Source organism: Tachysurus vachellii, chromosome 4 (genome assembly GCF_030014155.1).
Source record: "Tachysurus vachellii isolate PV-2020 chromosome 4, HZAU_Pvac_v1, whole genome shotgun sequence".
NCBI classification, from domain to species: Eukaryota; Metazoa; Chordata; class Actinopteri; order Siluriformes; family Bagridae; genus Tachysurus; species Tachysurus vachellii.
The window spans coordinates 109,245-125,000 of NC_083463.1; the positions used below are offsets into that span (position 1 = coordinate 109,245).

The 15,756-nt window shown below is 40.6% G+C and overlaps 1 protein-coding gene across 2 annotated transcripts in view; it reads left to right on the plus strand.

Annotated features, from left to right (window-relative positions):
- Window positions 1-1,032: 1,032 nt before the first annotated feature.
- pfkfb4b (6-phosphofructo-2-kinase/fructose-2,6-biphosphatase 4b) overlaps window positions 1,033-15,756 on the plus strand; it is a 15,068-nt gene continuing 344 nt past the window's right edge. The window contains exons 1-14 of one of the 2 annotated variants that reach the window (XM_060867306.1): window positions 1,033-1,239; window positions 2,711-2,827; window positions 3,175-3,271; window positions 3,367-3,433; window positions 3,510-3,584; window positions 4,402-4,458; window positions 5,096-5,217; window positions 5,421-5,628; window positions 5,956-6,102; window positions 10,810-10,914; window positions 11,118-11,247; window positions 11,398-11,460; window positions 11,935-11,999; window positions 15,149-15,756. The exon at window positions 15,149-15,756 is cut by the window's right edge and continues 342 nt beyond it. In XM_060867306.1, coding sequence (XP_060723289.1) covers window positions 1,110-1,239; window positions 2,711-2,827; window positions 3,175-3,271; window positions 3,367-3,433; window positions 3,510-3,584; window positions 4,402-4,458; window positions 5,096-5,217; window positions 5,421-5,628; window positions 5,956-6,102; window positions 10,810-10,914; window positions 11,118-11,247; window positions 11,398-11,460; window positions 11,935-11,999; window positions 15,149-15,208 — 1,443 coding nt within the window. In that variant the 5' untranslated portion in view covers window positions 1,033-1,109 and the 3' untranslated portion in view covers window positions 15,209-15,756. Of the gene's footprint in view, window positions 1,240-2,710; window positions 2,828-3,174; window positions 3,272-3,366; window positions 3,434-3,509; window positions 3,585-4,401; window positions 4,459-5,095; window positions 5,218-5,420; window positions 5,629-5,955; window positions 6,103-10,809; window positions 10,915-11,117; window positions 11,248-11,397; window positions 11,461-11,934; window positions 12,000-15,148 lie in introns of those variants that run through there. The other variant, XM_060867307.1, reaches the window with a different exon arrangement.

The following is a 15,756-nucleotide window of genomic DNA, read 5'->3' on the forward strand; positions in this document are numbered from 1 at the left end:
TATATAACACAAACTATATAACACAAACTATAACACAAAATATATAACACAAACTATATAACACAAACTATAACACAAAATATATAACACAAACTATATAACACACATTTCCCAAAACATACAGTTCATTGTTTAATTGTAAAGGTATTTTCCTGGTTAATGTTACAGAAATATTACTGACATTAATAACAACACAAACATTACAGCCTGAGGTTGGTGTTTATTTTGCGGTGTTTCACTAAACACGAGACTTCGTATTACTGCACTGTGTTGCTCACGCTTCATCGTGCACAATGTTCGCTCTGTGATTGGCTAAGATCTACGAACGTAGCGCTCTGATTGGTCAGAGCCGCATCAACATTTGCCGCCCATGCGCTCAGCGTGTGAACCTGTTTTTCTCGCCGAGCGCGCGCGCATCTATCCGTTGATTTACGGTACATTTAAAGCGTCCTATAAAGCACATAATATATAATATTATAATATAAAGCACATAATATATAATATTATAATATAAAGCATATAATATATAATATTATAATATAAAGCACATAATATAATATTATAATATAAAGCATATAATATATAATATTATAATATAAAGCACATAATATATAATATTATAATATAAAGCACATAATATATAATATTATAATATAAAGCACATAATATATAATATTATAATATAAAGCACATAAAACAGTTGTTGAACTTTTCTGATCAATAAGTCAGCAATAAAGACTTTGTGTTCTACATGTTACTGTAAAACTGTAGTGAAGTGGAGAAAAGCTTAAAGGAGATTTTAACACAACATATTTATAACAGGGTTATATTTAAAGGTGTATATATATATATATATATACACCCTGTAATAAATATGTACCCTAACCCTTAGGTTTATACAGTTACATTGAAGTGTCACAGTTTAAGGCTTGTAACTGAAAGGAAATTACAACATTTCAGCTGAACTAAAACTGCAGTTAGTAATTTATTGACAGTTAATAGATTCCGTGTGCGCGTGTTAGCGGTATTACGGTAGTCTCCCTCAGCTGATATGACATAAAGCTCCTACACATTAAAGCGCATCAGTTCCTCATGTAAACTCCACCGGAATGACTTCCACTCAGGACATAACGTTTACCCCGGTAATTCTGCCCCGGGAGCTCGCGCAGAACCCACTGCATAAGATCTGGATGCCGTGTAAGAACGGACTTCCGGAAACGCACATTTCTCAGAGAAGAGGTGAGGAGTGAAAGTGCGGATCATCACTGAGATCTGTTTAGGACTTACAGTATAAACACTGTGTGTCTTTAACGGGAAGTTTAGGAAGCAGGACTGCAATGTGATACAATCAGTTTCAGAGCCGATAATGCACAAAAAGTCCTATAGGAGTCGTCAGATTATAGTCTAATTTGTATATTTAGTAGTGATCAGTGTTATGAGTTTAGAAACAGTGCAGTATTTAGTGATTGGTCAGTGTGTGCAGGGGAGATCAGTGATTGGTCAGTGTGTGCAGGGGAGATCAGTGATTGGTCAGTGTGTGCAGGGGAGATCAGTGATTGGTCAGTGTGTGCAGGGGAGATCAGTGATTGGTCAGTGTGTGCAGTGGTGAGTAAAGTGAGTGGTCAGTGAGATTAGTGGAGATCAGTGATTGGTCAGTGTGTACAGGGGAGATCAGTGATTGGTCAGTGTGTGCAGGGGAGATCAGTGATTGGTCAGTGTGTGCAGGGGAGATCAGTGATTGGTCAGTGGGATTAGTGGAGATCAGTGAGTGGTCAGTGGGATTAGTGGAGATCAGTGGTTGCTCAGTGTGTGCAGTGGTGAGTAAAGTGAGTGGTCAGTGAGATTAGTGGAGATCAGTGATTGGTCAGTGGGATTAGTGGAGATCAGTGGTTGCTCAGTGTGTGCAGGGGAGATCAGTGATTGGTCAGTGTGTGCAGGGGAGATCAGTGATTGGTCAGTGGGATTAGTGGAGATCAGTGGTTGGTCAGTGTGTGCAGTGGTGAGTAAAGTGAGTGGTCAGTGAGATTAGTGGAGATCAGTGATTGGTCAGTGTGTACAGGGGAGATCAGTGATTGGTCAGTGTGTGCAGGGGAGATCAGTGATTGGTCAGTGGGATTAGTGGAGATCAGTGGTTGGTCAGTGTGTGCAGTGGTGAGTAAAGTGAGTGGTCAGTGAGATTAGTGGAGATCAGTGGTTGGTCAGTGTGTGCAGTGGTGAGTAAAGTGAGTGGTATGACCTAATCTCTCTCCAGAAGCTGCACTGTGAGCTGCAGGAATCTGTGTTAGAGTGAACTGGTTATGAGTCTGTAAAGCTGTCTGTTGTTAATTAAAGGATTTACAATTTATGCTCAATTAAACCAAAATTCATGTTCCTTAACAGGTTTTAGTGTGTCATAGGATGTCTTGTGTAGTGTGTATGAAGTCTGTGTAAAATATTTTGTTTCCAAAAGTGTTCAACCTAGTAAGTGGATGTGATTAGTTATTTCATTTTAAGTTTTTGTTTCTAATTTCCCCAGTCAGCTTAACCCCATCTCAACATGTGTGTGTGTGTGTGTGTGTGTGTGTGTGTGTGTGCTTCTGAGATTCTCATTAGTGCAGAATTTATATGGAATTATTATTATTGTCACATGTGCCTTCAGGTTTTATGACAATTAATCTCTCTCTCTCTCTCTCTCTCTCTCTCTCTCTCTCTCTTTCTCTCTCTATCTCAGTTTGCATGACAAACTGTCCTACCCTCATAGTGACTGTGGGGTTGCCAGCTAGAGGAAAAACCTACATTTCTAAAAAACTCACTCGATACCTTAACTGGACTGGTGTTCCAACTAAAGGTATTTTTGAAAAGTTCTCTTAAAGTTCTTCTTCACTCTCAAAACTAAACATTTAGATTTAACTTTCACACAATGCAGTAAACAGACACGATATTTACTATAATTTCCTGAAGGATTTGTTGTATCTGTACACCATCAGAGACCCACAAACTAGCACAGAGAAAGTTCTCTGGAAGGAGACATTTCCATTTAAACATGGACACCTTCAACTGAAGACTGAGATTGTGAAGACAGAAACGTTCATCTGCCCCTTACATGTCCACTCTTAATGAGAAAAACACATCAGTGGAACTTATATAGTTTCTGTGTGTGTTTGTGTCTCTGTGTGTGTGATTGTGTGTGTGTAGAGTTTAATGTTGGACAGTACCGGAGGGACTGTATAAAGATCTACAAGAACTTTGAGTTTTTCCGTTCTGATAATGAAGAGGGACTAAAGATTAGGAAGTAAGATGACATGATCTATCAGTTTGTGTTTGTGCTATTGTATAATGTTGAATAATGTGTATTTCTGGTGATTGGATGTGTGTTGTTTGTTTCAGACAGTGTGCTCTGGCGGCTCTGAATGATGTGAGACAGTTTCTCAGTGTAGACGGAGGACATGTGGCTGTGAGTGAAATAAAATCATTTTTAAATCTTATGCATTTAATTGCTTTAATGATTTTTTGGCCAATTTACTTGGCAGGTGTTTGATGCCACTAACACTACGAGAGAGAGGAGAAAAATGATCCTGAGATTTGCTGAACAAAATGGCTACAAGGTAGAAACAAGTTCAACAGCTGTATTGAATACTAACTACAGAATAGGACAGTGTGGAGTTTAAACTTCTGAAATCCCCCTGAACTCAGCAGCAGCAATTTTTGTTATGTGTGTATGTGTATATGTGTGTATATGTGTATGTATATGTGTATGTGTGTACAGTATGTGTATGTGTATATGTGAGTACAGTATGTGTATGTGTATATGTGAGTACAGTATGTGTATGTGTGTATATGTGTGTGTGTATGTGTATATGTGTGTATGTGTGTATGCGTATGTGTGTACAGTATGTGTATGTGTGTATGTGTATGTGTGTACAGTATGTGTATGTGTATATGTGTGTGTGTATGTGTATATGTGTGTGTGTATGTGTGTATATGTGTGTGTGTATGTGTATATGTGTGTGTGTATGTGTATATATGTGTATGTGTGTATGTGTATATATATGTATGTGTGTGTATGTGTGTATGTGTATATATATGTATGTGTGTGTATGTGTATATGTATATGTGTGTGTATGTGTATATGTATATGTATGTGTGTGTATGTGTGTATGCACCGTATGTCACTTCACATTGAACATGGAAAACGTTTGGACGCGATTTACCTTAGTTTCATTTTTAACAACAAAGTGACCCAAAGTGTAGACATATAAATAAATAAATGAAAGTGCTGTAATATCCACATTACACAATGACACACATTATTTTACAATAAATTTTCAAGTTGAAATTGAATTGCAGCTTTTATAAAGTCTACAGTATGGTGTTTAATCTCTTCCTGAACAATAACTGCAAATTATTTTCTGTTTGTTGCAGGTGTTTTTTGTTGAGTCGGTGTGCGATGATCCGGAAGTTATTGCGCGCAACATTTTAGTAAGAACTGACATCAGAAATTTTGCATACTTTAATTTGTCAATTAAATTTATTTGTATGGCACTTTTAACACTTCACATTGTCCCAAAGCAGCTTTATAGAAGTATAGAAACAGACAAAAAAAAATACTTTACACTCATATCTTTTTTGCTTGCGTGTCTGTGTCTGTGTGTGCGTGTGTGTACGTGTGCGTGTGTCTGTGTGTGTGTCTGTGTCTGTGTGCGTGTCTGTGTGTGTGTCTGTGTGCGTGTTTCTGGGTGCGTGTGTCTGTGTGCGTGTTTCTGTGTGCGTGTGTGTGTGTCTGTGTGCGTGTGTCTGTGTGCGTGTGTCTGTGTGTCTCTGTGTCTGTGTGTGTCTGTGTGTCTCTGTGTCTGTGTGCGTGTGTCTGTGCGCGTGTCTGTGTGCGTGTGTACGTGTGCGTGTCTGTGCTCGTGTGTCTGTGCGCGTGTGTCTGTCTGTGTGTCTCTGTGTCGGTGTCTGTGTGCGTGTGCATGTGTCTGTGTGTCTCTGTGTCTGTGTGCGTGTGTCTGTGTGCGTGTGTCTGTGTGTCTCTGTGTCTGTGTGTGTGTGCGTGTGTCTGTATGCGTGTGTGTGTGTGTCTGTGTGCGTGTGTGTGTCTGTGTGCGTGGGTGAGCAGCAGGTAAAGTTAAATAGTCCTGATTATATTGACTGTAACACTGAGGAGGCTGTGCAGGACTTCATGAACAGGATTGAATGCTATAAGAACTGTTACGAGCCGCTGGATGAGGTGATTGACAGGTCAGAGCATCTTTATTTAAAATATAATTAATATATATTTATAATTTGAACATTTAATATTTCCACAAGTAGATCAGTCTCATTTAGATCTGTACGCTTGTTGAGATGACCGCTGGAAGATTAAAATTGTAGTTAGTAAAGGCAGGAGACTTGTTGTGTGTGTGTGTGTGTGTGTGTGTGTGTGTGTGCGTTGTTACCCACAGAGATTTGTCCTACATTAAGGTGATGGATGTGGGGTTGCGATATTTAGTAAACCGTGTAATGGATCACATTCAGAGTCGTATCGTTTATTACCTGATGAATATTCACATCTCTCCACGCTCCATCTACCTCTGTCGCCATGGTGAGAGCGAACTCAACATCCGGGGACGTATCGGGGGAGACTCTGGCCTGTCCCCCCATGGCAAGCGGGTGAGTGTGTGTCTGCCTGTATCTGTGTGTGTGTGTGTAAAAGTTTTGTTTCTTAATGTTCACAGAAATGTCACAGAAACTATACAGTCATGAACACAAACAGTCTGTAGTGGGATTTTTTCCTGTTATTTCTGTTTCATTACCTTTGGTCGTGTCATTTTGATGTTAATTTTGTCATTGCTGATTATCTGTTCATTATAAAGAGTGAGGTTTTAACCTCTTCAGAGAATCTGTTTTAGTCATTGATAGCGTGTGTGTGTGTGTGTGTGTGTGTGTGTGTGTGTGTGTGTGTGTGTGTGTGTGTGTGTGTGTGTTTTTCACTCTCAGTTTTCTGTGCGTTTGGGGAAATTCATTCAGGAGCAGAAGATAAAAGATCTAAAAGTTTGGACAAGTCAAATGAAGAGAACCATCCAGACCGCAGAGGCACTCAGTGTTCCGTACGAGCAGTGGAAAGCTCTTAATGAAATTGACGCTGTAAGTTTTGTGTGTGTGTGTTAGTTTGTGTGTGTGATTAATCTCTTGTTCTGTCCTGATATGTGAGGGTAAGTTAGAGGAATACATCTTGATGCAGGGGTACTGTGTGCATTCAGCAGAAAGTGTGGTCTGGTATAAAAAAGTAATGGCAATCAGTTTGTCACATCATTCAGTGATTAAGAGGACTACACGTCACTTGGTACACTTCACTTAATCACACAATTTATTTTATTTCTTTATTTCTTTATTTTATTTCTTTCTTTATTTGTTACTCCTGTCTTATTCAATTCAATTTATTTGTATAAAGCTTTTAACAATTCACATTGCTTCAAAACAGCTTTACAGAAGTATATAAACAGAAAAGTACAACATCCTGCAGCGTAAACACTGGACAAGCTAAATGTTTTGTACTTAATGATTACGTACCTTTGACTTGAACAGGATCAGAATATTAAAAAGATTAAAAAGCATTTCCTCCGCTAGCTGTTTGAAGACAGGAAACAAAAAGCGTCTCCCAAAGAATAAGAATAAAATTAACTGTGAGAAGAAAGTAAAAAATGTAATAAAGGAAACAACAGTGTAAAATATTAACCAAAAAGAGAAAATAAAAACAGTATAATCTAAATGCCGAGAGCTGCATTTCTGTCGGCACGAAATTAAGTGAGCCCGTACAGCTGAATGGTGGCATCCGGAAATCTTTCGCTGAGCCACGTCTCCGTGAAAACAAAGACGCAGCAGTCTCTAAACTCTTGCTGTGTGAGTCGGATGTAGTCCAGTTTACTGTCCAGGGAGCAAACGTTAGAAAGTGGAATGGATAGAGAGCTGGCCTCTATCCAGACTGTGCAGACGCCCGCCCTTTTGCCACACTTCTGCTTCCTCGAGCACTGCTGGACTGGAGGCCTGGTCTCTGTAGCAAAGCCAAGGTTGTGAAGTTTCTCCAGAACATCATGCAGGTTTGATGTTGCATGATTAATGTGCTTTTACAGCATCTGGTGTTTGTATACCTGCACACAGCTGTCTCTGGTGTCCATAATAAAAACTAGCTCTAAACATGTAATAGCACCATTTTGTATCCAGAGTGGCCACTGCATGGTGTGTTCAAAGGTGCTGAACCGCACCTTTAGCATGGCAGAAACAGGGGGTAAGGAGCAGTTTTTCCCCAATTATGTGCGGTGGTGTGTGCAGTATGTATACCAATCAGGCATGACATTTTGACCACCTTCCTAATATTTTCTTGGTTTCAATTTTGCTACCAAAAGATGTTAGCAGCAGATACTTTAAATTCTGTAAATTGCAAGGTGGGGCTTCCATGGGTTGAACTTGTTTGTTCAGCACATTTCACAGATGCTCAACTGGATTGAAACCTGGGGAATTTGGAGGCCAGGTCAACACCTCAAACTTGTTGTTGTGCTCCTCAAAGCTTTTCTGAACCATTTTTGTTTTGTGGCAGGGCGCATTATCCTGGTGTACATGTCTGTGTGTGTACATGTCTGTGTGTGTACATGGTCTGTGTGTGTACATGGTCTGTGTGTGTACATGTCTGTGTGTGTACATGTCTGTGTGTGTACATGGTCTGTGTGTGTACATGTCTGTGTGTGTACATGGTCTGTGTGTGTACATGGTCTGTGTGTGTACATGTCTGTGTGTGTACATGTCTGTGTGTGTACATGGTCTGTGTGTGTACATGTCTGTGTGTGTACATGGTCTGTGTGTGTACATGTCTGTGTGTGTACATGTCTGTGTGTGTACATGTCTGTGTGTGTACATGTCTGTGTGTGTACATGGTCTGTGTACATGGTCTGTGTACATGTCTGTAACAATGCTTAGATACGTAGGTGCCAAATGCAAAAGTAACATCAACATGAATGCCATGACCCAGTAACAGAACATTGCCCAAAGCACTACACTGCCTGCGCTGACTGGCCTTCTTATAGTGCATCCTGGTGCAGTTTTGGAGATCCTCTGAAAAAAGTTGTCTAACCATCACAATTTGGCCCTTGTCGAAGTCGACAAAATCCTTCTGCTTGCCCATTTTTCCTGCTTCTAACAGCTTTGTGGACGAAATATTAATTTGTTGCCTTGTGTGTGTATAAGTGTATGTGTGTGTGTGTGTATGTATATCTATCTTCTTCTACATTAATCTTTTCTCGTTGGGGTCACTACAGTGAATCATCTGTCTTCACCTAACTCTATCCTCATCATCCTCTACTCTCACACCAGTTACCTTCATGTCCTCATTTAACACACCCATATACTGTATCTCCTCTTTGTCCTTCCTCTTGACCTCTGACCTACAGCTCCATCTCCAACATCCTTCTACCAATATAACCATCTCCCTCCACTGTACATGTCTAAACCATCTCAATCTAGTCTCTCTGTCCTTGTCCCCAAAACAGCCAACCTGAGCTGTCCCTCTGATGTGCTCCTTCCTAATCCTGTCCATCCTCGTCACTCCTAAAGAGAACCTCAACATCCTCATCTCTGCTACCTCCATCTCTGCCTCATGTCTTTTCCTCACTGCTACAGTCTCTAACCCATACAGCAGAGCTGCTCTCACTACTGTCTTCTACACCTTTCCTTTCATTCTTACTGACACTCTTCTGTCACACACACACACAACACTCCTGACACTCTTCTGTCACACACACACACAACACTCCTGACACTCTTCTGTCACACACACACAACACTCCTGACACTCTTCTGTCACACACACACAACACTCCTGACACTCTTCTGTCACACACACACAACACTCCTGACACTCTTCTGTCACACACACAACACTCCTGACACTCTTCTGTCACACACACAACACTCCTGACACTCTTCTGTCACACACACAACACTCCTGACACTCTTCTGTCACACACACAACACTCCTGACACTCTTCTGTCACACACAACACTCCTGACACTCTTCTGTCACACACAACACTCCTGACACTCTTCTGTCACACACAACACTCCTGACACTCTTCTGTCACACACAACACTCCTGACACTCTTCTGTCACACACACACAACAACCCTGACACTCTTCTGTCACACACACAACACTCCTGACACTCGTCTTTCACACACACACAACACTCCTGACACTCTTCTGTCTCACACACACACAACAACCCTGACACTCTTCTGTCACACACACAACACTCCTGACACTCGTCTTTCACACACACACAACACTCCTGACACTCTTCTGTCTCACACACACACACAACAACCCTGACACTCTTCTGTCACACACACAACACTCCTGACACTCTTCTGTCACACACACAACACTCCTGACACTCTTCTGTCACACACAACACTCCTGATGCTCTTCTGTCACACACAACACTCCTGAAGCGAACCTCAACATCCTCATCTCTGCTACCTCCATCTCTGCCTCATGTATTTTCTCTTCACACTCCTGACACTCTGTCATACACACACACACATACACAACACTCCTGACACTCTTCTGTCATACACACACATACACAACACTCCTGACACTCTTCTGTCACACACACACACATAAAACACTCCTGACATTCTTTTCTGTCACACACACAACACTCCTGACACTCTTCTGTCACACACACACACACACACACACACACACACACACACACACACACACAACACTCCTGACACTCTTCTGTCACACACACACACACACACACACACAACACACCTGACACTCTTCTGTCACACACACAACACTCCTGACACTCTTCTGTCACACACACAACACTACTGACACTCTTCTGTCACACACACACACACAACACTCCTGACACTCTTGTCTCACACACACAACATTCCTGACACTCGTCTGTCACACACACACACACCACTCCTGACACTCTTCTCCACCCACTCCCACCCACCTGCACTCACCTCTTCACCTCCTTTCCACACTCTCTGTCACACTAGACTAAACCATTAACCCCAAACACTTAAACTCCTGCACCTTCTTGACCTCAGCCCCCTGTAACCTCACTGTTCTACTTACACTGTATTCTGTCTTACTATGACTGACTTTCATTCCTATTCTTTCCAGAGCAGGCCTCCACCTTTCCAGGTGTTCCTCCACCTGCTCTACTCTCACTACAGATCACAATGTCACCTACAAACATCATTGTCCACAGAGATTACTGTCTGACTTCATCTGTCAATCTGTCCATCACCATAGTAAACAAGAAGGGACTCAAAGCCGATCCTTGATGTAGCCCCACCTCCACCTTGATCTCCTGTCTGAACTACAGCACATCTCACTCACATCTCATACACATCCTGAACTACTCTGATGTACTTCTCTGTCACTCCTGACATCCTCATACAGTACCATAGCTCCTCTCTCATCACCCTGTCACACACTTTGTCTACATCCACAAAGACACACTGCAGCTCCTTCTGACCATCGCTGTACTTCTCCATTAACATTCTCAGAGCAAAAATTACATCACTTGTGCTCTTTCTAGTCATGAGACCATTCTGCTGCTCACAAATATCCACTTCCTTTCTGATCCCAGCTTCCACTACTCTTTCCCATAGCTTCATTGTGTGGTTCATCAACTTTATACCCCTGTAGCTGCTACAACTCGGCACATCACCCTTGTTCTCAAAGATTGGCACATATACATATATAATATAATAATATAATAATATACAATATATATTATTTTGCTTTTGTTTATGTGTGGTCTGTAGGGTGTGTGTGAGGAGATGATGTATGAGGAGATTCAGGAACATTATCCTCTGGAATTTGCTCTGCGGGATCAGGATAAGTTTCGATATCGCTACCCTAAAGGAGAGGTACAGTGTTCACTCCACAGGGTCCTGAATATCTCCACACAAACACATCCACTCATGGGATCATTAACATCATCCTGTATCAGAGAATATAGGCTTTTATAGAAATATCAATATAAAAACAACTAAAGCTGAACGAAATGACTGATGTGTGTGTCGTGTGTGTGTGTGTGTGTGTGTGTGTGTGTGTGTGTGTGTGTGCACAGTCCTATGAGGATCTAGTGCAGCGTCTTGAGCCTGTGATTATGGAGTTGGAAAGGCAGGAGAATGTTCTGGTGATCTGTCATCAGGCGGTCATGCGTTGCCTCCTCGCCTACTTCCTGGACAAATGTGCAGGTTAAAATGATCTTTACATCTCACACCATAATTTTATTTTGAAACAAAGTAATATATAATATTGTAGAAGACTTTTCTCCGCAGTGGGATTAGTGTAAACATGACCTACAAGATTCTGCTGGTGGTAAAAGTCTGCTTTTTTTTTTTTAGATGAGTTGCCGTATCTGAAATGTCCCTTACACACAGTGCTGAAACTCACACCTGTAGCGTACGGTGAGCAGATAAACACACACACACACAGTTTTGTGCGATTCTTTAATTGTCTGTCATTAATTATTTTGTCTATTTATAATTGTTATATATAAACTTGCTGCTAATCAGTAATAACAAAGTAACAAGCAGCAGTTAACTGGTAATGAATCAGTGACTATGGCCTAAAGAGTTTGTGTGGGTGTGTGAGTGTGTGTGTGAGTGTGTGTGTGAGTGTGTGTGAATGTGTGTGTGTGTGTGTGTGTGAATGTGAGTGTGCAGTGTGTGTGGTGTGTGAGTGTGTGTGGTGTGTGTGTGTGTGTGTGTGTGAATGTGTGTGTGTGTCTGAGTGTGTGGTATGTGTGAGTGTGTGTGTGTGTGTGTGAATCTGAGTGTGTGGTGTGTGTGAATGTGTGAATGTGGGTGTGTGTGTGTGTGTGTTTGAATGTGTGTGTGTTTAGGTGATGGTCTAATTTGCCTCTTTTTCTGTTACCTGAGGATGCAAAGTGGAGTCTGTGGGTCTGAATGTGGAAGCAGTGAACACACACAGAGACAAACCTGAGGTATGATGTAGTATATTATATGTAGTATATTATATGTAGTATATATGTAGTATATTATATGTAGTATATTATATGTAGTATATATGTAGTATATTATATGTAGTATATGTAGTATATTATATGTAGTATATATGTAGTATATTCCATACTCAGTATTCAGTACTCATTGTTCAGTGCTCTCTGAGTGAGAGGCCTAAATTCCCCCCTGTATCGTTGTGTATGTGAGCTCATGTATGAGGATGAAGGTGGAGGTGGAAATGACATGTGGAGAAAACTGGGAATCAAGACTCAATACACAGTGATTGTACAGCAATCTCATGGGTCTGTCCATGCTGATCGATCCCTGCAGAGTGCGCCATCAAGCCACGACCAGTGGAAAAAAGTGGTCACACTGGGAGCCTAGGGGGGGAAGGGGTGTCACTCCTGGGCCCTTAAGCAAGGCCCTTAACCCTCAATTGCTCAGCTGAATAACTGAGATAAATGTAAGTTGCTCTGGATAAGGGCATCTGCCAAATGTCATAAATGTTAAAGACAACGTACATTACAATGCCTTGCAAAAGTATTCACACCCACTGAACCTGTCCACATTTTGACATGTTACAACCATAAAGAAAAATGTATTTTATTGGGATTTTATGTAATAGACCGAAATAAAGTGGCACATAATTGTGAAGTGGATATTCATGTGTTAGAGCGGCCCAGTCAACGTCCAGACCTAAATCCAACTGAGAATCTGTGGTGAGACTTGTTCTGTTCACAGACACTCGCCATCCAATCTGACTCAGCTTGAGCTATTTTGCAAAGAAGAATGGGCAAAAATTTCACTCTCTAGGTGTGCAAAGCTGTTAGAGACAAACCCCAAAAGTCCTGCAGCTGTAATTGCAGTGAAATGTGGTTCTACAAAGTATTGACTCAGTGGGGCTGAATACAAATGTTAGGGGTATCAGAGTAAAGGGGGCTGAATACAAATGTTAGGGGTATCAGAGTAAAGGGGGCTGAATACAAATGTTAGGGGTATCAGAGTAAAGGGGGCTGAATACAAATGTTAGGGGTATCAGAGTAAAGGGGGCTGAATACAAATGTTAGGGGTATCAGAGTAAAGGGGGCTGAATACAAATGTTAGGGGTATCAGAGTAAAGGGGGCTGAATACAAATGTTAGGGGTATCAGAGTAAAGGGGGCTGAATACAAATGTACAACACACTTTTCACATATTTATTTGTAAAAAATATTTTTACACATTTATCATTTGCCTTCCACTTCACAATTATGTGCCACTTTGTGTTGCTCTATCACATAAAATCCTAATAAATACATTTTTGTTTGTGGTTATAACATCAAAATGTGGAAAAGTTCAGTGGGCATGAATACTTTTGCAAGGCACTGAATGTACAAAGTGCAGACAGGGAGTCAGAAGGTGACACAGACATGAGGGCTTCCTGGGACAAAGTGTCCCACCACTCCACACTCAGTAAAGCCTGAGGGACTTGTGATGGTGGTAAGGAGACAACATCCAGACATCCCAGTTCACCAAACACTCTATAACCATGAACCCTCCAGATCTGCTCCTTTACCTCAGAAAAGCTATTCATAAAAATCTAAACTAAACAAATGAGTTTTTATCCTGGACTTAAACACTGAGACTGTGTCTGAGTCCTGAACACTAACTGGAAGTCTGTTCCATAACTGTGGGTCTCTGTGAGAAAGAAAGAAAGGCCTTAGGATGGGACATTGCTTTGAAGGTTGTGAGTTTGAATCCCAAGACCACCAAGCTGCCACTGCTATGCCCCGGAGCAAGATCCTTTAACCCTCAATTGTTCAGTTTTCTTATCTCAGAAATATAATATAAGATGTTCAGGATCAAATGCCATAAATGTAATGTAGTGAGTGGTGCTGTTGTGGGCGAGCTTTAATGTTAGCTTTGGCTTTGCAAGTTGCCCCCTGTGAGGGTTCTAATGCCAGCATTCAGATTTTCCCCTGCAGACACTACACTAATCTCGCTAACCCGCTCTAGCATCTAAGTGCTCTAAAGCTAAAATCTTCTCCATCAGAGAACTAACACACACTTATCACAAGTAAAATTAATGCTAATTACAGAGGAAGTGTTGCTAAACACACAACACCTCAAAAATAAACATCACTGCCATAGGAAAGTGAAAACTTTAACAAACAAATGTGACAAACTGTGACAATATCATTTAACCAAATTTCTCAGACTGCAGTAAATTACCCTACAGTCACTGCTGGTCGCTGGATTGCACAGATTCAGACAGATGAAAATTTGTCTTTACCATTCACAATTCTTCCAGGAAGTGCTGCATCAGCAAGTGCAGCCAGCAGCATTGTGGATCTCAGTCCTCTCAGAATTATACCATGAACAGGACCTGAGAATATTTAAGATAGTCTCACTTGTTTTTGTATATTAAGTGTATGAGTGAATCGTGTGTGTTTGTATGTGTTTGTGTGTGTTTGTGTGTGTTTGTATGTGTTTGTGTGTGTTTGTGTGTGTTTGTATGTGTGTGTGTGTTTGTCTATTTGTATGTGTGTGTATGTTTGTATGTGTTTGTGTGTGTTTGTTGGTGTGTTTGTTTGTGTGTTTGTGTGTGTTTGTATGTGTGTGTGTTTGTCTGTTTGTATGTGTGTTTGTGTGTGTTTGTGTGTGTTTGTGTGTGTGTATGTTTGTGTGTGTGTGTTTGTGTGTGTTTGTATGTGTTTGTTTGTGTGTGTTTGTGTATGTGTTTGTATGTGTTTGTGTGTGTGTTTGTATGTGTTTGTGTGTTTGTGTATGTGTTTGTATGTGTTTGTGTGTTTGTTTGTATGTGTTTGTGTGTGTTTGTATGTTTGTGTGTGTGTTTGTATGTGTTTGTGTGTGTTTGTGTATGTGTTCTTGTGTTTGTGTATGTGTTTGTGTGTTTGTTTGTGTTTGTGTGTGTTTGTGTATGTGTTTGTGTGTGTTTGTATGTGTTTGTGTGTGTTTGTGTATGTGTTTGTATGTGTTTGTGTGTGTGTTTGTATGTGTTTGTGTGTGTTTGTGTATGTGTTTGTGTGTGTGTTTGTATGTGTTTGTGTGTGTTGCCATGCATGTTATCTCCTGGTGAGGGTATGTACAAGTGAATAGTTTTGTTTTTTTTTCCCTCTTTTGTCAAACAGAACGTGGACGTGTCTCGTCTGGCCAAGGAGGCACTGCTCACCGTTCCTGCACACCAATGAAACCACACCACACACACACACACACACACACACACACACACACACACATCATCCCACACTCCTGTTTATTTGCTCCATAATAATAATCCTTCATTATTCTTCCATCAGCACTGTGAAATAATATAATAATAATAATAATAATAATAATAATAATATAATAATAATAAAGTGTTGACTGGAATCCAGTCTTGTAGTCAGATCTGTGTGTGTGTGTTTTACAGTGAGATTTACACACACATGCTGATCTTTTGCAGCTGAAACACTTCATTTAGTTCATCAGTTCTACATTTTCCTTAAAGTTTACAGTTTTTCAAAATGTTAACACTTTTTTGTTGAAAATCTAAATAATACAGTTTACTGTAAAGTGATGCTGTGCCACAAAAGCCTTAGTATGTGAGCTTCTATTTAACTGCAGTCTGTGATCTTTAACCTAAAACCTGCACTGGTTTATTCAGGCACTGTAAAAGTGAATGACTTCAGATTAAATTAAATATAATTAGATTAGATTAAAATAGATTAGATTAGATTGAGGACTGGATTGGAGTGAG